Source organism: Gavialis gangeticus, unplaced genomic scaffold, assembly GCF_001723915.1.
Source record: "Gavialis gangeticus isolate Ggan-Ray unplaced genomic scaffold, GavGan_comp1, whole genome shotgun sequence".
NCBI classification, from domain to species: domain Eukaryota; kingdom Metazoa; phylum Chordata; order Crocodylia; family Gavialidae; genus Gavialis; species Gavialis gangeticus.
The window spans coordinates 86,365,619-86,386,106 of NW_017729031.1; the positions used below are offsets into that span (position 1 = coordinate 86,365,619).

Sequence of the window (20,488 nt, forward strand, 5' to 3'; positions counted from 1 at the left end):
AGGGAGGGAGTTGGGCAGGGCTGGGGCTAGGGCTGCTGCCAAGCCACGGGGTGCGTGGAGCTTGAGACCCGGATGCTGCATTATGTGGCCGCAGGACCCCAGCAGGGAGTGGGATGGGGCTGCATGCGGCTTGTCCAGGGGATAGGGCCAGCCCCCCACTGCTGCGCACATTCTTGGGGAGCAGGGGGTACCTGTGTCCCCCCGATCTGTGCATGGGGTGAGGGGCAACATGGGTTGCCTGCTGTAGGCTCGGGCTCCTGCTCTGCTGCCCTCCCCCAGGGCCTCCACAGGCCAGTGGATGCAACCTGGCACTGCAGAGCAGAGCAGGGCCGTACAGGAAAGCTGCTTGCTGCTGCGAGCCCCATGCTGCCCTGGAGATTCATCCCCTGCAACTGCAGCCGTGCAGGGCTGTGGCTGTTAGTGCTGCTGCCTGCACAAGGGAAATGTTGCCACGGCAGCGAGCAGCTTGCAACAGCAAGCAACTTTCCTCTGCGGCCCCACTCTGCCCTGCAGTGCTGGGCCAAACCCACTGTGCTGCAGAGGCCCTAGGGGAGGGCAGCAGGGCAGGAGCCCAAGCCCAAAGTGGGCAGCCCACCCCCACCCTTGCCCCGCACACAGATTTGGGAAGCATGAGTTCCCCCTGCCCCCATCCCTCAGGAGTGCATGCAGCAGCCATGAGTCAGCCCCACCTCCCCGCCTGAGCTCACAGGGCTAACAGGGTGTTGCGGGGAGTGAAGGGCACCAGCAGGGCCAGGGAGGTTGGGGAGGGAAGGAAAAGGCATGAGGGGCACCAGCAGGGCCAGAGGGCGTGGTGGTGAGTGGCCTTTCATTTTAATCATAGAATTGTTTTTTATCAGAGAATTTGTGATTTTTTTTATTTATCAGGGAAAACCATGGATCCCTGCTCATCACTATATAATTTCATAAAATAAGATGACAAATTTTTACTGCAGTAGAATGTAGAGCTTAGCACTGATGCTGAATAGCTTTTTCCTCATCGTGGCATCTATTTGCCATTTTGAAAAGCACAACACTTAAAAATCATTTAAGTAGCACTTATAAAACGTTACTTCTGTAGTAAACTGCAAACCAACAAAATGTTAGCAGCTTATCTGACAAAAAAACAAGGGGACTGCAGCTAGGTTATGGTAAAGCATAAAGTAGGAACACTGGCTTCCACCAATCATCCTATACCATAAGGAACTGGAGAACATAAAGCATCAGTCTTCTGTTCTGTAAAGTAGGGGTGTGGCACACCTTTCCGAGGTGTGGCTCAGAACAACCCACAGGTCAGAAAGCAGGTGCTATGACTCAATCACTTCCGGTTTGCATAGTGGCACAGGAAGAGCATCTGTAGCCAAAGGCCATGGCTGCCAAATGCCAAAGATTCAATGGCTCTGTGGGCCTTCAACTGCTGATTTTTATTGCAGAGTATATTCACCATTCAAAACTAAAGGGAAAGGAACTCCCCTCCCTCTCCACAACAGGAGAATAAGGGGAAAAGTTACCTACCACTTAGTTAATAGAGATATTGGTGCTCAGGTAATAACTGTTTTTTGGCAAAACTAGATACCTAAACTGTTATGTGCCAACTTATAAACTAAAGACAATTCTTGTAGATCACCATAAAATTCTACTCTAGACTGCACCAGTCAATATGCAAAAACACATATGAGACCTTATATCTAACTGAAGATTCTTTGTATTTCTAGCAAACTTTCCCCCCCAACTTTTTAAAGAAGTAGTGTCATCATTTTATTCTATTCCCTCTAAAACATCCTCATATGCAGATATCTGCTTTGATTACTGCATATTGGAAAGTGAAATCAGATTACAATACATTTAACTGCATCCTGACTTTCATGTCAAGATGGCAATACTTGTAAGAAAAATTACTAATTCTACAAAAAGTTAAACACTTCCCTTTTGGCAGGAAAATGCAAATTGGATTTATTTCTTTTTAAATAGAAGATGTCATCCTTCAGTTCAACATTCGAGTTCTAAAGTATCTAGCTGGTTCATTCAACAGTAAAAACTGTAAAACATATTTGATGAGATATCTTAAGATACAGCAATTCATTAGCAGCACATCCAAAAATAAGTCTCAGAGCATTTAGGTTATTTATAAAGCAATGATAGTACTTTCACATACCCAGTGAAAGTATATTATTAATTGGTTTTAGTGAGAACTAACAATGGGATCAAAAATATCATTTGCCTCTGCCCAGAAAGGTTGCCAACAACTTGGTCCTGGCATTATACAAACATGAGCCTCGATCCTATAAAGATCTATAAACTACAAAGTTTGATATCTCTTAAAGCATGTACTTTATATAAACTTTAAGGGTTTGAGTACCCTAGCATCCAATATGGATAGTTTATATAATCATTGGAGAGGACTATTTGACCCTATGCAATTAAAAATTAAAATGTAATAAAATGCTTAGTTCCCCTAATTAAACTTTGGTTTTATTCACGTAACCTTAAATATTTAAGCTATTACAGGTCAAGTGTGTTATCTGGGGCTTTACAAGACTGAGATGATAACACAACACTACTACAAAAACTGGGATCATTCTGAAATATTCTGTACAAGTGGCAGTCAAGAAATTTAGAGAGTACCAGGCCTGGACACAGTCACCTTCTCCTTCAGTAGCTGCCTAACTAAGATAGTTTGTCAAATAAGTAAGGTTTCATTGTATGCACCTTAGGAAGAATGATAATCTCATCCCTAAAACTCCAACTTTCCAGATCATCATATTTGAAGATTGGGTATGCCTTTCTTTTAATACGCTTAACATTAGTAATGCTTCTGGTCTGGTATCTGTCAACAAAAGCATGAATTCAGAGATAAGCCTTCTTATTAGGAATTGAGTCTACACTTGAAGAAACAAATTCTAGTTTCATGATTCTAGTGCAGTTGTCAAATACTACCTGCCTCCTACCTGTCTTGCACCCATTAACTCCCATTCCCTCTGATCTTCCCTGGCATGCACTTGCATTTTCACAGACCTGAATTTTGCATATTGGCTTTAGCTTCAATTCCACCCACAAGAGTACACAAACACCAGCAGACTCTCCCTACACCTGAAGAAGGGTGTTTGTGCCCAAAAGCTTGTAAAGAACAATTTTTCAAACTAGTTAGTTGGCTAATAAGAATCTTGCCTGTCAAATACAGATGACACTAACTTCGGTGAAGTTAAGATCTTGTAAAATTTCTCACAGCTTAGCTGATCATGGCTGCCTACAAGGAAACTGACAGGAGCCAAAAAATACACACAAGTTTATAACAATCTTTTCTCAGGGGAACATTACATTAACCTAACACTACAATTTAAAAAAAAAAAAAAAAAAAAAAAAATACTGAAAAAGCCAAAGCTCCCAGACAGGAAGATCTGCTAAATGAGTCTTTTGTTACATAACCTATCCTTTTCTTGCCACATGAGGAACATCCAGGACTCTGGGATCTACTGGTGTCACTCAACCAAGCCTGGGGATATAAGCAATATGAAAGGGTGTGTATTTACTGTACCCAAAAAAGAAAAGGTGAGAGAAAGACCATTTATTTGGACAGTACAATCTTTTAAGTATAATCTACCTGTCGACATTACCATATTTACTCAAATCCAAAATAAGTTTGATTTTTCCCTCCCCTTCTGTCAGCATGGAGGGATGGGGAGGGAAGGGGGCCTCATTTTGGATTTCCATACTAGTCTGGAACAGGCAGTAGCCCAGCTGGGGCTTTGACCCCAGGTTTGGGGTCACCAACTGATCCAGGCTGGGATGGCTCATTTGACAGGGAGGGATAGACTAGGAGGGGGGAGGGGGAAACAAATGGGAAACAGGGAGCTAGCGTGTGCAGCTCAGGGGGAGCACGGGAAGACAACATAGTCCGCTCCCACCCCATGCACAGCTGCTTCCTCCCTCCCTTGCTTTCTGCTCCTGCCTTCAGTCCCTCCAGCTCTTATCCAGCTGGGCCAGGAGCTGCTAACATTTCTTCCTGGCTATGCTGGGCTGGGGTCGCTACTGTTGACTGCTCCAGAACTGGAACAGAGAAGCAGCAGACAGTGAGAAGCATATGGGATGGGGATGGCAGGCATAGGAGAGAAGCATCAGGGATCAGACACAGGTATGAGATGTGGAGGGAGAACAATGGATGGAGGGCAGGTGCAGGCATGTAGGGGGTCAAGGGAGTAGGGGGCAGGGGTTTGGCTGCTCACCCCCACTGCTACTTTCCCAGCCACAGCAGGGGGACAAGGAATTTAAAACAACCTCTTACTAATTAGATTCTATAAATGGAAAACTATAACATCTATAATTTTCCATTTACAGAGTCTAATAATTGGGGGTGGGGTGGGGGTCATCTTAAATTCGAAGTAGTCTTGGAGTTGGGTAGATATGGCAAGATGTTACTCTTGAAACACATGCATGTATTCCACTCCTCCATTTTCAATTAAGGGCCAAAAAGTTTATACATTACATATCAAATGTCACAAATATCCACTCTGGCAGTAACTAAATTTTGTCATGTACTGATACTAATACCTTGAAATTCTCAATATCACCCTTGAGAGGCAGCAGTTCCTTCAGATGCAAATACCAGCTTCAGCTTTTAGTAAAAGATAATCAGTTTAATTTCACCTTTGTCTTGGTGTAAATTTTGTTTTCCAGTTTTAATGTCAAATATTTAGAGATCAACACAATTCCTAGGCTTCTATTAATTTATTATACTCCAGTTTTGCAATCAATGCATTCTGTACGTGCTTGGCACACAGTCAATAAATTACCACTCCACCCAATACATGCAAATTCAAACTATAGATACAGAATTCGACTGAAGAGAACAAGTTTTCATTTAGTAGCCCCAACCAGACATAATGATGAGCTGTTTCTGAGGCAAATATATTTTACTTACAAGCATGTTTTGCTTACAACCACATCCTAATTAAATACCTCTAAACCACACACACTGGTGTCCCCCATTCCCATCTAATGGTATAGCTTAACCATTACTTATTACTCTTGGCCAATACCTTTTGGAGTCTTTTAAATTAATATTTATATTTTTAAATAATATACAACTTCCACAAATGCCAGAAATCATGTGCTTCCTAGAGTCATTATGGGAGGGAGGGGGCAAAAAACACTGCAACATTCTTCTAACCAATGCACTGACATTTATTTTAGGATGGCTCATCTTAACCACATCATGCAAGAATAAACTGGTTTGAACACTGAGATTTGTTTTAACTATTGTTTTTAAGCATGCTTTCATCACAGACTATCTAGATCCTTATAAGCCTCCATCTTGAACAGTTACCTATTAATAAATTATTTACATTGCAATAGCAACTAAAGGACCCAGCCTTATGGTGGTAGTAAATAAAACAGCTTGTAAGAAAGACCTCTCTCTGCAAAAACCTTACAATCTAAAGTGTAAGTAGAGCCAAAAAGTGACTAGGACAAAACGTGAGCAACACCAGGGCATGACGAGAAGATTCTGGTCAGCACGATAAGCATTAATATGATTACCAAGGTACTTAAGGGGAAAAAAAGGTATATTTCCAAGATAAAACTTTTTTAAAATTTAATTTTAGTTTATTATGGTTTATAAAGAAAACCCTGCAGTCAGCAGCATGTGTCAACCACCCTGTTTTGACTGCTTTCCATTCTCTGTAGTATTAGGTCCCTTCCTCCAGCAACAAATGTACTACACTATGTACATTTCACAAGTACTTTTGTTGTGGTTGAGATGGAAGGTTAACCAAATGCCCCCAAAAGTTCAGTGCTGTTCAGGAAAGTAGCTAATTGGGAAAATAAAATCATAACCTCATTAAGATGATCATCCTATTTATAATACTCCTAGCTGTTATGTGAGAGCCAGAAGCACACTATAGTGCCATGAGGCTGGTCATTAACTATAATTCCATGAAAGCTGCAGTCTTTGCAGTTTTATTCTTAAGAAGCTTTATTTAAATTGCAGTGAATTCTGACTCGCAGGCTGTTCTGGTTCACTCTGCAGATAGTCAAAAATCTAACCTTGAAGCTACAGGAAGCAAATATTTTAAAGTAACGACCTAAGAGAGAGAGAGAGAGATCATGGAAAGTGCTTCGAAAGAAATTTGGTAAAAACTGTTCTAATTAATTTATGAGGTTTCTAGTATTGTTTGCAGGGGTTCCCAGGCCGCACTAAAAACCAAAACAAGTTCTCTTTAAGTGAAGATTCATTGAAGATTTCACACAATTAAATGTTAAGCAAATCTTAGCATTAAACTGTAGAGCCTCCAACTATCCACAGAACTTTGCAGCAAGGCTTGGACTGTTACACTGTGAAGACAGACATGTTGCTTTCATAAGCAATGAGATTTTACAGCACAAGCTTCATTTATAACCTGTTGATACATGAACGGCTTATATAACAACTTATGGGCTAGAGACAGGCATTCAAAAAGCCAGAGCCTAAACTGATTTAATCTTTGCAGGTTAGTCTAATCCAGGTGCAGCTCATGAACGCTCAGATGGTGGGGCGGATGGAGTGTCCCATGGGAGCGTGGGGGGTTCCCCCACGCACTCAGCAGCAGACCTGGACGTGGACCAGAAATACTTCTGGTCCACTTCTGAGTCCGCTGCCGAGCATGCAGGCCCCCCCCCCCCGCTTGGCAACTGGTGCTCCGGGGTCTGGGTGGACACCTGGCATCCCCCCGCAGCCAATCACCAAGCCGAGGGGGCCCAGGGTCCCCCACACACTTGGTGGCGGACCTGGAAGTGGACCAGAAGTCTGGTCTAACCTACCTAGATTGAACCGGGTTCTAACAGCACAAACATTCCCTCTGGCCTGAGGAAATGCAGGCACATGCCTGAAGTTGCTCAGGCCAGGAGCCGGGAGGCTTTAGAGTGCACCCACAGCTGCAGGGAAGCTGTGCTGGGCAGGATGGCCAGTCCAGGGTGAACTGGCCAGAGATTTAATTTCCCCCTCCCTGTCCCACTGGCACGGACCCGAGCCAGGTCTGCTGGGTGCTCACCCCTTGCTGCTGCAGTGGCGGGTTGCCACAGCCCCTGAGGCAGAGAGGACAGGGAGGGGGTTCTTCTCCCCACTACCTCCACTGCCCCCAGGGGACTGCAGCTGGGTCTGCACGCCCTGACCACCACCAGTCACTCCCTGCTTGGGACAAGCAGTGGAGTAAGACCCCTTCTGCCCCCTCTGCCCTTTTTTTTGGGGGGGGGGGGAGAAATAAACGCCGTTCCCCACCCCCCTGCAAAGGGCCCTGCCAGCTGTCGTCTGGCCAAACCCTCACCCCACCGCTGCAGCAGGAGGGGACAGCAGCCCCTGTCATAGTGTCAGGGAGCGTGAGCCCCTTCCCAGACGGGGGCCCCACTTCAGGGTGGGCAGAGCTGCAGAAGACTGTGCATGGCAACACTGGGGCTCGGAGGGGGCCAGAGCCCTCCAAGCCCCCCCACAGCACCGCTGCTGCCACACTCCACAGCAGCTTTCCTCACCACGCAGCACAGCCCCCACACTGGGAAGAAGCTCATGCTCGGGGAAATCATCAGAGGGGCTGTTGCCCCCATCATGGTCCCTCCCCACTCGCTGCTCCAGCAGCAAGGCAGGAGCGGGGCTAGACACTGGCTACCAGGGTCCCTTGGGGGTAGAGGCAGGGAGCAGGGTTATTCCCCCCTCTGCTTCCAGAGGACTGCAGCAGGGTCTGCCTACCTTGGCCACTGCCACTTGCTCTGTGCTTGGAGCAAGTGTCAGAATAAGCCCCCTCCCTCTGGTATCCGGTGAAGAGGGCTTATTCAACTACTTGCCATAAGCAGGGAACAAGTGGTGGCAGCAGTCAGGCCATGCAGACCCAGCTGCGGTCCCCCAGGGGTAGAGGGGGGATTAACCCCCCTCCCTGCCCCCTCTGCCTCAGGGCCTGCAGTGAGGAGGGTGGGGTGCTCAGCAGACCAGGTTCGGACCCCTGCCAGTGGGACAGGGAAGGGGGAACCAAAGTTTCTGGTTTTATTTATGGATGTTAACAGTTCTCTGCTCTAAATATCTTGATTTCCTCTGCTGTATGCAAATAGCCATTTTAATTTCCCACTGCTTGCTGACTAAGCCAGAACAGACATTGCCTGCATGAATTTGGCCCTCCTCCAGACCAAGCAGATAAGCATGCCAAATATTAACTAGGGTCTAACTTGAGAGTGATGGTAGGAGACAGACCTGCTTACATCCAATAGGAGATGACAGCTGAACTGCACATCAGTGAAATCTCTATAACAAGAGGAGTTAAGAGAAAATTTGTCAAATGTATAAATGAAAATTAAGGCAAGACTCTCCTGGTTGTCAAACTTGATATGAAAGAATTCTTTCATGTTATTCAAGATTAAAAATAATTAAGTTAGATATTTTATAGATCACTTCATCCTTCAGAAACTGCCAAAAACCTAATGAGGAATGCAGGCCTCTAATAGACTTAAGTAGAAAAGGACAGGCAAGCACTCAAAAATCACTGGAGAGATAGATGAGTAATTAAAAAGTGTAGCCTTATTACAGTTGTTAAAAGCTTTGAATCCTCCCTTTTATACTGTATTGACTGATCTGACAAGTAAAAGGTTCAAATCACCAATTCTCTTATGCCAAGAAATACGCAAGAGTTACAAACAGTGCCCTAGACAAAACAGAAAAGAGGAGACAGTCACTTGTGGAGAGGACCATGGAAGTCAGCGTCATTTAGAAGAACAACACTGCTCTACAGAAACTGCCAAAACGCTGCCATATCAATACATACTGCTGCATTTTGAGAATTACAGTTGAACACTAAAACATTTAAAGCTACTGCAGGCCCTAATACAGGTATATTACTATACTTGAAAAAGCGCAGTATTTCCTTCTTGGCTGACCAGCTGGTGTAATACCCCAGCTAGATTTCTCTGTTCTTTAAAGCCACAAACTGATCTTTTTAAAGAACGAAAAATACTAATTAATACCAGATGCTCATCCTGCTTGAAGAGTTTGATATCTGGCATATCATAGGTACAAGAACCCTACAGACTATAAATCTAATTTCTACAGCTTAATTCACCCAATGTCTCTGAAAATATCAGGCTGGTTTTTTTTACTTCACTTCTGGACAAGAATCTTTATTCACTACTGCTCCCCAGAAGATGGAGTGCAGCCAGCAAGAGTAAGTTACATCCAATTACCTTCCCCATACTTTCTCAAATATTAGTGCCAACCTAAAAATGAATCAGACAGGAGTTAAAACTGATCAAAACCTGTTTGCACCCATATCTAACCCTGCCTGGGCTCAGCCAGTATAAAACAGAACAATAGCTAAGGAAGTTCTGGCTTCCTAGTTAAAGAATACATTTCCCCCCTTCCAAGCACAGGGAAGTAACACATATAAATCTTACTTTGAACAAGGTGATATACATTAGAGATTTAATTAGGTACAGGTTTCTACGAGACACATCCCAAAGGTGCAAATGTGAAAGGAAATGCCCTGAAAAACGTATAGGCTTCATTGTTAAATTGGAGCTCCAAAGAAACAGACAACAAAGGCAGGAAACTACAGTAGTGTTAAATGGAACAAACCTGGCATTAATTCTGTTACTGCCTGTAGATGAACCTTGAAAGACTGTATTACATTAAAGGGAAACTTCATTCTGTTAAGGGTCTAGTATTCAAAACTAGTAGCAGGTGCTTATGGGCTAGAGATAAGAAAGAGAGGGGACACCGCCACAGTTTGCTGATAGAAACCAGTTCTGCCTGAAGAAGTGATTACTTTAAGTTACTTCTTCTGCTGATCATTTAATTTAAGTTCAATATTGCTGGAAGAGTTGAACAATTTAGTCAAGCAACAGCATACGTACAGCTATTCACTGTATTTTTTAACTGGAGGATACTTTATTTTGAGTGTATAAAGTTAACATCTAACAAATTTTAATGTTTGGAAGTACAAGCCTGCTCCAGAGTGACATGCTGAAAGATGCGTTTTGTGCTGCCATTTCTTCCACCTGTTTTGAGATGCAGAGTCAATAGATAAACATGATCAATATAATATGACAGCATTTGTCTTACTGAAATAGTACGTAAATTCTTTAGCCAAGTGGTACATTGACAACCTATTTTTCAATCTCTCTCTCCTTACACTCTGCTTTCTGCATGTCTTTTCACAGCATCTGATGAGGTGAACTCGGGTTCGCAAAAGCTTGTACTCATATTCATGTACTATATGAAGGCACACCTTAGTGAGTCTATCAAGGTGCACATCTATCCTGCCTTCTGACTGACTTTTGACTAACATGACTAACTTCTCTCAACACTAATCTTCAGCTGCAATACGTACCAGCAACAAAACAAAAAGAGCTTTTCTTCCCTGTCCCTCCTCCTCTTCTTTTAAAGAGATGCAGATATCTTTAATTGGTTACTGCATTATTGACATGAAGTGGTCATCATCCTCTCTCCCTTATCAATGAAGCAAATCAAAATATTGAGACAGACACCAAACTCCAACATACAAGTTGGAATTGGTAATGTTTTATGTACTTGATTGGCAGTGCACAGGCAAGATTGAGATGAGCAGGTAATAAGTAGTTTCACCTCAACTACAGACAGTATTTTAAGAACTAAAGTTTCCAAAAGGTATTTTTCAATTTTTATGATAAAAATCCTGAAATTAAAATCTAAATGATAACATTGTCCCACTATCCTTTAATACAGCCAAGTACTCTACCCCAGAATTCGTTTGGCTTTTTGGAGGTATTGAAACTGTTCATCTAAAAACAAACTGTTTGGTGGAATATATTTTTAAATTCTTTCTTAGGCATTTTGAAACAATAATAATAAATGTATCCAAGTGGCCAAACTAATGATCATGAGCTAAAATAGTAAGGGAAAAATCTCTCTCTGCTCATATGGCTCGATAAGTATCAGTCCCTTTACACAACTATAAAAATGGTACTTGGCACAGCTTGTTCATGCTATCTCTGACTTGCGGATCAGCTGGGGATTGAGGAATCTAGAGCCTGTTTAGCTGATCACCTTTTAACCTGCATCTATCTCGCCGCTGGAACAGAACACCAACAGGTTTCCCCTCTGCAACTGTACTGTGTATAAATGCACACTCCACTCTCACTTGCAATTGATGTGCCAGAAATACACTTTCAAGTCTGCACTTTAGACAAACCTATGAACAGACAAGTCAGCATTTCCACTGTCAATCTTGCACATTACACTGACACCACAGGGACTGTTATGGAGTTTCTTTAAAATATGTCAGCCAAGTTTTAATTTAACATGTCTGCTCATATGTCATATCAAGCACTATGTAGTTTAGGCTTTTTCAAATAGGCCTAATAAGATACAACTTTTCTTACATTAGGTCTGAGAAAAATATCTTTTTATTAAAAATACTTGAAACTTGAGATTTTTTATGTAAAATCATTATTGCATTTAAAATCACTAACTGTCTTCTGTAAGCTAGCACTGAGAAAACTAATAAAAGGGACTTTGCTAACACTGTCAGGTAGCATTAAGGAGTTTCTATAAATCTACATCAGAAACTTTGAAACAGCAAGGAAGAGAATGTGAATTAGCACAAAGTTTTTAGAAGGTTGTATTCACCTTTTTAGCATAGAGCTGAGAGGCACAAGAGATTCACAATTAGGGAGATACAACACTGAGTGCCTTGAGATCCTTTTAAGGGTACCTCAATGTGCCAAGCACACTGTTAGGTGTGCAAACATGTTTCAGAAAACAAACCCAGAGATTTAAAATATGAACTCAGTGCTAAAAACAGTGATCTGTTGTTATCTGAGCTCTCTGTTACAGAAGAATTACTATTATTTTTCTGTTGTCTAAAAACAAGTGAAAACTAAAAGCTAGCACTTTCTAAGGGGCACCTTGAGTCTAAAAAGGTTGAACACCATTGAATTAGAGGTCTTCAAGAAACATCTGCAATATTCACTTTTCCACATAATCAGTGTATAGTCAATTACATATTATATACAGAGGAAGCCGCTATTTAAAATAAATAATTAACTTTTGAAATGCAGCCATTAGGAGTTTGCCATCTGGGCAGATTTTTAAGATCATTAATGAAAACATATCACTGAGCACAAGCTCTGGCTTTAGATGGGATTGTTCTTTGTATATGAAATATGCGTGGAACAGAATTTAGGTGGAAGGAGAAGGCTTATATTTAGTATATGTGTATTCTCTTCAACTATACAGAAGCCATAGCTCCTTAAATGTAATCTGAGACCAACATGCCTAAGGTAGTAGAGCTGGTGGAGCACTAAACAAACATATCTGTCAAGCACTGGTTTCCTTCTAGCTCTAAAATACAGTACAAACAACAGGAGAACTAAAGCAATATATTGATTTTCTCCCCTTACCAGTTTCTGAGCTTCTGGACTCAAACAGTCTGCTTCCGATTGCATGGCTGCAGTTTGTTATTCAAGTTCAGAGTCTCTAAAGTTCACTCACAAAAAAGGAAATAATATATCCTCACTGCTACTTGCTAGTTTTCTGCTTTTATTTGCTTAATCTCCAAAGAAAGCATTTGCTCCAACTTTTTTCCAAAAAAAAAAAAAAAAAAAAAAAAAGTAATGACCCCGTCCTTCTCAAAAATCCTCAGGCTTTTGTCGTCAGTGAAAACAGATCTTATTCTGCAGTGTCACCCAAGTCTACAGAGGGGAGTGGTTAAAATGGAGGGCGAGTCCCACAGGTGATTTAGTGAGCAACTGATAGAAGACAGCATGCTAAAAATAAAATAGTGTTTCTATATCCTCTGCAGAAAAATGAAAATATGCACATTTCCTCTAACAAAAAACTTTCAGTTCCTGAAGTTTATTTGCATGGAAGTTTCCACCTCCTCTATCCAGCAGGAGAAGTGCTGGGAGAGGCAGAATAGTAAAGTTTGACTTCCAGTTAGTCAGTGATTGCAGTTCTGAGTCAGCAAATAAGCATATGGTTAAAAAGGTGAGGAAAGTTCCTGCGTTCACAGTCTCAACTACATGCAGGATGGTGGATCTGAAGCTCTATCAACTACAAAATTGCTGACAAATCTCCCAATTTCTATTGGCATAGTCATAGCCAATAGAAAGACACCAGAGAAAAAATGCACAAAAAGCAGGATGTGCTTCTTACTTTAATGCTGTATGTCACTTTTAGAAGGCTGTCACTGCTTCCACGTATTAACAGTACAAATACCAAGGACTCTTGTGCTGCTTTTATGAAGCAGCTGTCCTTGCAACTACTAATACTGCTAGTGTAATGACAATACTCCTTTAAGGGGTTTATACTGAGAAAATCCTGAGTTCCACTTGAAGGCTGAATGGTTATTTGCACGTTACCCAACTTTTCACAATGCAAGGGGAAAATAAACCTAAAACAATGGAGGTTAAGTCTAAGAATAGAAGTTGCACATAAATCAGTTTAAGTCATCAGAAATTGATTTAAACCTGTAATAGAACAGAAGTTTACACAAGTGTACACAAACCAGTTCCAAAATGGCTGAGACTGGTTTCAGATAAACAGACTTAACTGTTTTGGGTCAAACCGGTTTATGAAACTTCTGTCCCAGACCACTTCCTGGTTCAAGTTAAATCACAGTCCCCCAATATCCTAGCATGCTTTCTAGCCCTGGGCTGGGCTATGCTGTCTGCTCCAGCAGAGAAGGGTCAGGGGGGAGGGGAAGAGGGAGAGGGAGATGGGGACTGCCCCCCCCCAGGCAAACCCCAGCTGAGGTCTGGGGCTAGGGAGTAGGGGAGGTTAAACCTCCCCTTCCCCAAGTACAGAGCTGCTCTGCCTTGCTAAATGTATTGGAACTTAGTGCTGGCTGAGACTGTGGACCACAAATCCCAGAGGCACCTGGAAGCAGGAAGAGGAAGTGGTGAGCAACCCTGCAGAGTCCTGCTGCTTTGATTCTGGACTGTAAATCACAGAGACCTTGGGGCCAGCAGGAGGAGGAAGCAAGCACACAGCCCAGCTGTCTATGTGCCAGACAGCCATGCTCTAATGCCCTACAGCTTCTGGCCTGAGCCACTACAAGCATGTGTCTGCATTTCCTGAATCAAATGTCCAGTTGTTTCTCGGTTTAATCTCTGCAGCTTAGACTAACCTGCAAAGATTGAATCAATTCAGCTTTGGGCTTTTTGACTTAGGCAAATTGAATACCCTAACTAAATACCTATCAGCAATGGAGGTTACCAGGTGGCTACTCTACGTGCACTGAAAGCTTATACTGAAGCTTACTTTAGAGGCTTCTTACATGCATACATTTATGCATGTAAACTAGACAGACAGATGCCTACTATACATCTTTGATAGTCCAAGATAAACAGGGTGCTACTTTGGTACAATTACCAATATTGTGCTTGATTTCTGCAGATTCAAGGAAAAAAAAACAGGTAATCAAGTCTGAGAACAACAGCTGTGTTGTTGCTCTACAATGGTTAAATAACAGCTTTATCCACAATGCCTATAAATGGAAACACAAGGCAAGAAGCAAGGGCACAGAGTGTCTAACTTAAGTTGCATCAAAATGTGGGCAATGCAGATTAGAGATGAGGATACTGCCACTGTCAGAGCCCCTTAGCCACAAGCAATTTTCATGGCATTCTAAAAATCACCGAGTACTAAACCAAAAAAACAACAAAAAGTTAGATTTTGTTCACTGGATTAAATTAATTTCTTCAACGTATAAAGCAGGAATAAAACAGTGTAGTCCTTTTTCTCTCAAATCCATTTGAAATTTCTATGGTGTGCCAATTCTGGTTTAGAGATTTTACTAATTATTATTTTCATCAGCACTCTTAATTGACAGGACTGAACATATTTTGAAAAGACTGTGTAAAGTCCCCCAGCAAACCAACAATATTTTGAGATCTATAATAAAATAGCAGTGATTTATACACAACAGATAAAATCTTAACTTCAATCTACAGCAGAAATCCCACTGACTTCAGTAAGGCCTGGATTTCATGACTTAAGCGCATGCATGCTGACAAAAAAAAAAAATAATAATAGTAGTCAGTGGGATTACCAAAGCTACCAGACCTATTTTAGGTGCTCAAGTTTTGTAGGTTTGTGTTAATAGAGCCTTTGTTTCTTGGCACCATTTCTTATGCTGTGCAGACAAGCAAAATAGATTGTTACTTAGTAACCAAACCATTATGTTCCTGCCAGGTCAGCCAGAAAAGGTTAGGGAACCTAGTGCAAGCCGCACCTAACAATTGAATTCAATTTTTCCATAAACGCTGAGACTATTACCAGGCCCCACAGGAGGAAGCCATATTGTCATATTGGCAGAGCATGCTGTTCCCATAGCTTTGTCTGTGTAACTGGCAGAATGCTTTAACTCATTTTGAAACACATGGCACAGCATTACATTCACAGGCTAGTACTTCGATTTTGTTCATTGATAGTCGCTGGATGCCAGCCATGCTGTATTGCTCCAACCAGGCCACACACATTTTAACAAGCTTTCTTGTACAAATAGGCTTTGGGGATGCATGTTCTCTGAAATTCTTTTTATAAGAAAACGTTTTCTCAAAAGTGGAGCTTTGTTTTTACATAAAAGACCAGGCACAGTTCTCGAAAAAACTGTTTTCTTCAACTTGAGAAACTGCACAAATTAATTTTAGCATTCCATCACTGTCTTGCCTAGCTTATATGATCCTATTCTTCTTCCTACCCTTGGTCTACAAGAAACTTGAATCTTACACACGGATCCCTGCATTTGCCGTCCTTGATTTTACATTCCAGATTTGAAAGAGATTTTAAACCTCGATACACTAGTGTAAAACTCACCATCTAACTATGTTGCAAGCTGTTCAGTAAACTTAAACAAGTAAAATCAAACACTGAAATTTTTTTCTCCAACTTGCATTTGTCTTCATTAAGGGCCCAGTGGAACTCAGAATTTTATCTTGCAGATAGCACTGAGCTAAAAAGATTGAAACACTGACAAAAGTGCACACCAAAACAGCATAGAAAAACCAACTGCTGTGCCTGCAAATGGTTTAGAAAACTACAGCTACCAAGCATTTTTGGTAATGGTGTTCTTCAGCTACTATATTCTCAGAATTTTTCTGTGTTCCTATGAAGGAGACAAGATAATGTCTCCTTTCTCTTTCCCATTTTGCTGCTCTAGTAGCTATCTGACATCTGTGACCTTGTTATTTAAGTGTAAACATTCAACATGAGTGTTCTTTATGCTTCTTTACAGAATCTGAAAGGTCTATTTCTTAATTCATCTAGTACTAAAGGAGGAAAATTCTAGGGTTTTGTTATCAGGATGTGGACACTTAGCTTGGGGGGTGGGGAATTTAGCTTGTGGCACACCTGACAAAAAGGTTGGCAACCACTGATTTAAGTCATGCTTTACTTGAATGGAGACTGGAATACATTATAATGTATGAATATGATATTAACAAAGTTCATAAAGCTTACATTTGCTGGATTGTAAGTGAAAGATTTAAACAATCTCGCATTTAAAACTGCTTTATTAAACAAACAGAAGTATTTCAGTTCTGAAATTCTTCTGTTTGTTTAATAAAGCAGTTTTAAATGTGAGGTATATTTAAACCTTTCTTATTCTTAGATTGGGAAAATAAAATAAAACTTACTTGCTTTTTCAACTCCCAAGTAAGTTTCTCAACTTCGAAGCCTTCTGCTAATCAATTTGAATTAGGTGCATAAAACTGAAGAAAATATTCTCTGCACCTCCAAATTAGCATGCTGTCAAAAAGAGACTAGCATTTCAACAAACTCAGGTTCCAGCTGCCTCATGAGTAACTTCTACCAGGTTAGTTGGTTGATTTTCTTTATAATTTCAGCAGCAAATATGAAAGATAGTGTTCAAATAAAACACTCCACTAAACAAGTTTTCTCACCCACCTGAAAAAAATGTTGTGGCAAGAACAGAACAGCAGAGGAACTGGTAGGTATACAAGTTGAACCACTATCTAAATACCCAGTTAGCACTTTGTTTAGATGTGAGCCAATGCTGCAGTACCAGGATGCTGGTTGTGGCTGGGAAGGTAGTCAGCAGGAGAGGAACTGTCAGCTATCTTTCATAGCGACACCATTGGCGAGGACATCTTCAGGAATGATACAAGGTGTCAGTTTCTCCAAAAATAATTCTGCTTCTGTATTAAGAATGCTCTTACAACTGTAAAGGTGGCCACCTAGAGCAGGAGATGACAACCTATGACCCCTGGAGCCATCTGATCTGGCTCTCAGATGTGCGGTTTTCGCATGCTGCCACTGGGAGAAGCAGCAGCAAGCGATCTCCCCATGTCACCACAGGGAAAAATGGCAGCAGCATCTGGGTCCTAGCACCAATCCACTGTTACCCAAACTGGGTCACTCTGGCCTGCAGCCTAAAGAGATTGCTGACCACTGATCTAGAATAACTGCTGAAGTGCACAGTTTTTCAGAGCACTGGTTTCACCATACCTGTAAGAACCCAGCCCAGTTTTCAACATAGCTAACTGATCTTCAGATACCTACAAGAGTAGCTTGGCCCCTATGCATGGCTTCAGAGCCAGCACTCACATGCTGGATTAGGCCCTACAACAGTCCAAGCACAGGTATGCTGGACTGGGCCTGGCCACTGATACTGGGACTGCATAGCAAGTCTGGGACCATACACTGACTCTGAAGCCACATGCATGGGCTTAGCATGTCAGGTCCCAGCCCAAAAGACAAGGTGTCGTCCTGGACTTTGTGCACCCAGACCTGACATGCGGCTCTGGAGCCACTGCAACATCCTGGAGTCACCATGTGCCATTCATGTCAGCATGCTGACATTAGGACAGCCTGACTGGGCCCAATCAGGCACTGAAGCCACATGGTGAGTCCAGGACACTGCACTGGCTCTGGGGCCACGTGCCAGGACTGGTTCCAGGAATACACACTGGTTCTAGAGCCACGCAGTGAGTAAGACCCAGCATGTGGCTCCAGAACCAGCTCAGGGCCCTGGATTCACCATATGGCCCCACTGCTGGTGTACAGGATTGGGACCCAGAGCCACTTCAACACAGGTGCACAGGGTGGTCTTCAACCTCCATGCATGCCCCCTAGCCCTGGACACCCCAGACCTTAGTTACTTACCTGTATTCTATGATAAGGTTTTTTCCTTTCTTCTTTGCGGTTTTAAAAAAAAAAGGGTGTGTATTATATCCAGGGACATATGCAAAAACCCCCCCCACAAAAGAGTAGTCTTGCTTTCAAAGTCAATGGGAAAGAAAAATCTAAATAAAATAACAGGAAAGTATTTTGGAAATCTCTATTGGTTTTGTTCCTTTAATGTAGGTTCAAGTTGTGGTTTTTTGGTTGTTTTTTTTTTAAAATAACAGTGAAGCACATGCAGGTCAAACTTTGTGCATGGTTTTCCGAGTACTACTTAACTGTGAAATAATCTGCACAAATAGGTTTAAACAGAGGTTTAATTCTGATTCTGTTATGAGGGAACACAAGATCTCAGAACTTCAATACCCATAATAAGAAAATTACATTTGCTACCAAACAAAGAGAACTACAATTTGTAGTTTTGATGCTCTTTAGAATGCAAGTCATTTCGATTGAGAAGATGTTTGGAAAACATTTCATAGATAAGAGTTTAAGTCATCTTTTTTTAAAGTTTTTAACATATTCAATCATGCATGTCACTTCATCATTCCTGTCTGGAATGGGCAATCTGGCATCTTTACAGTTTAGCTAGCAAGGATAACAAAAACTCCTTATAAATTGTAACCAAGGAAATGAACTCCAGTATATACAACTAAATGCTTCTTAGGAAAACATCATCTAGTTTTCATTACCGAAATGTACTGCTAGTCTCAGAGTACTTGCTATGAGGAGAGGGAGAGTAGAGAAGGAAGGGGTGTTAGTATTAGCAAAAAGGAGAAAGCAATATCTTCATGAACTGCTTGATATGTAGCAAAACCTCCAGTTTTTTTTAAATTTTGAAATACATTCCCTCCCCTTCCCCTAACCATTTCTGACTTTCTCTCTGCCCTTTTTATCCCTTATAAGTGATTACAAATAGGACTAGGTAAGCTAAGCTAAGTTCTTATATGCTATTATTGTAATAAGTCCCTTTTTATATTGTAACTAGTGTTCTGTTATGTTTGTATTGGTTTTTACTGTTTTATATTGCATTATATTGTATTCCTATCATTTGTGCATTGATTTGTATTGTTTCATATTAACACTGTATGATTTAGGCCTGCAGTGTGGGTTGGCATGAGTGTTGTCAAGTATCCATTGTGTGTGTCAGGTTCCCATCTTGTCCCCATGCCCTGTTGTAACCTACGACTCATACCTACCCCTCCTATGTAACTTGGTTCCTGAATGAATGGGGGTGCTTGAGAGACAATGGCAGTAGGTCTAAAAATAGCTGGCTCTGAATGACTGAACCATCAACTCAAGAACCCAACCATCACCCTGCATTGACCCTCCCTGGCTCAAGATCTGGAAGACAAAGACTGCTGCAGAAATCAGCCAACCAACCATCACAGACACCTGAAACTGCATGGCCTTACCTAGGAATGCACATGCTCAGTACACCAGGGCCTGACCCTTGCTTGGGCACGCCCCTGCCACCAGGGTCATAGGTAGTCTGCCCCATAAAAAGGGGTAGTGAAGACAGACCCAGTGGGATGCCCTCTCCATCTGGACCAACACCACACCACACCACCTATCCCCCCAGAGGCCCTGCTGGTGACTCCCTCTGGACAACACCTGCTGGAAAAAGACCCCCTTCCAGCCTGGATAGGTAGCTAGCAAGGACTTGGACTCTGTCTCTCTTCCCTACCTGGACTCCAACCCTTCCACTGAGCCTCTTTCTCCTGCTACCATTGTGTAGTGTGTGTAGGAACCAAGCTGTAGTGTTTGTTTAATAAAACTGTTATTTGGAACCCTGAGTTGGGTTTTGCTTTACTACGGTTCCGGCCCTGCTCCAATCTCTGCTCCTCGCCCCTCTAACTTGCCTCATTTCTCCCTCTCCTGCTTCTGGCTCACCACCACCTCCAACATCTGTCCCATGCTCCTGTGGCTCCAGACATCCTGAGCTCCTCTCTGCCTGCAAACCCCTGCTTCTTTGCTACTGCCTTATCACTGCTATTGTCTCATCCCCACTGCCCTTTCCCCTGATCTCTGCCACTGCTATCATCTCATCCCCACTACCTTTTCCCTTGATCTCTGCCCACTGTTATTGTCTCATCCCCACTGCCTTTTTCCCATATCTCTGCCACTTCTATTGCCTTGTCTCCACTGCCTTTTCTCCTGATCTCTGCCACTGTTATTGCCTTGTCTCCACTGCCTTTTCCCCTGATCTCCCAGCTTTCTGCCTCTGTCTCCTGGCTGTTTCCTCCTTGCCACCAGGCTTTTTCCCCCCTTGCTTCCACCCTGGCACCAGGTGAACCCGAATAACTCCGGGGCCACTTGACCTTAAGTAACCCCAAGCCTCAGTTCCTCAACCAGCTTCTC

The 20,488-nt window shown here is 42.4% G+C and overlaps 1 protein-coding gene across 9 annotated transcripts in view; it reads right to left on the reverse strand.

Annotated features, from left to right (window-relative positions):
• LRRFIP1 (LRR binding FLII interacting protein 1) overlaps positions 1–20,488 on the reverse strand; it is a 249,245-nt gene that overhangs the window by 115,918 nt on the left and 112,839 nt on the right. The window contains exon 1 of one of the 9 annotated variants that reach the window (XM_019523326.1): positions 12,385–12,924. The exons of the other annotated variants lie outside the window; for them this stretch is intronic. Within the exon in view, the coding sequence (XP_019378871.1) occupies positions 12,385–12,429 (45 nt within the window). The 5' untranslated portion in view covers positions 12,430–12,924. Of the gene's footprint in view, positions 1–12,384; positions 12,925–20,488 lie in introns of those variants that run through there. 9 annotated transcript variants of the gene reach the window in all.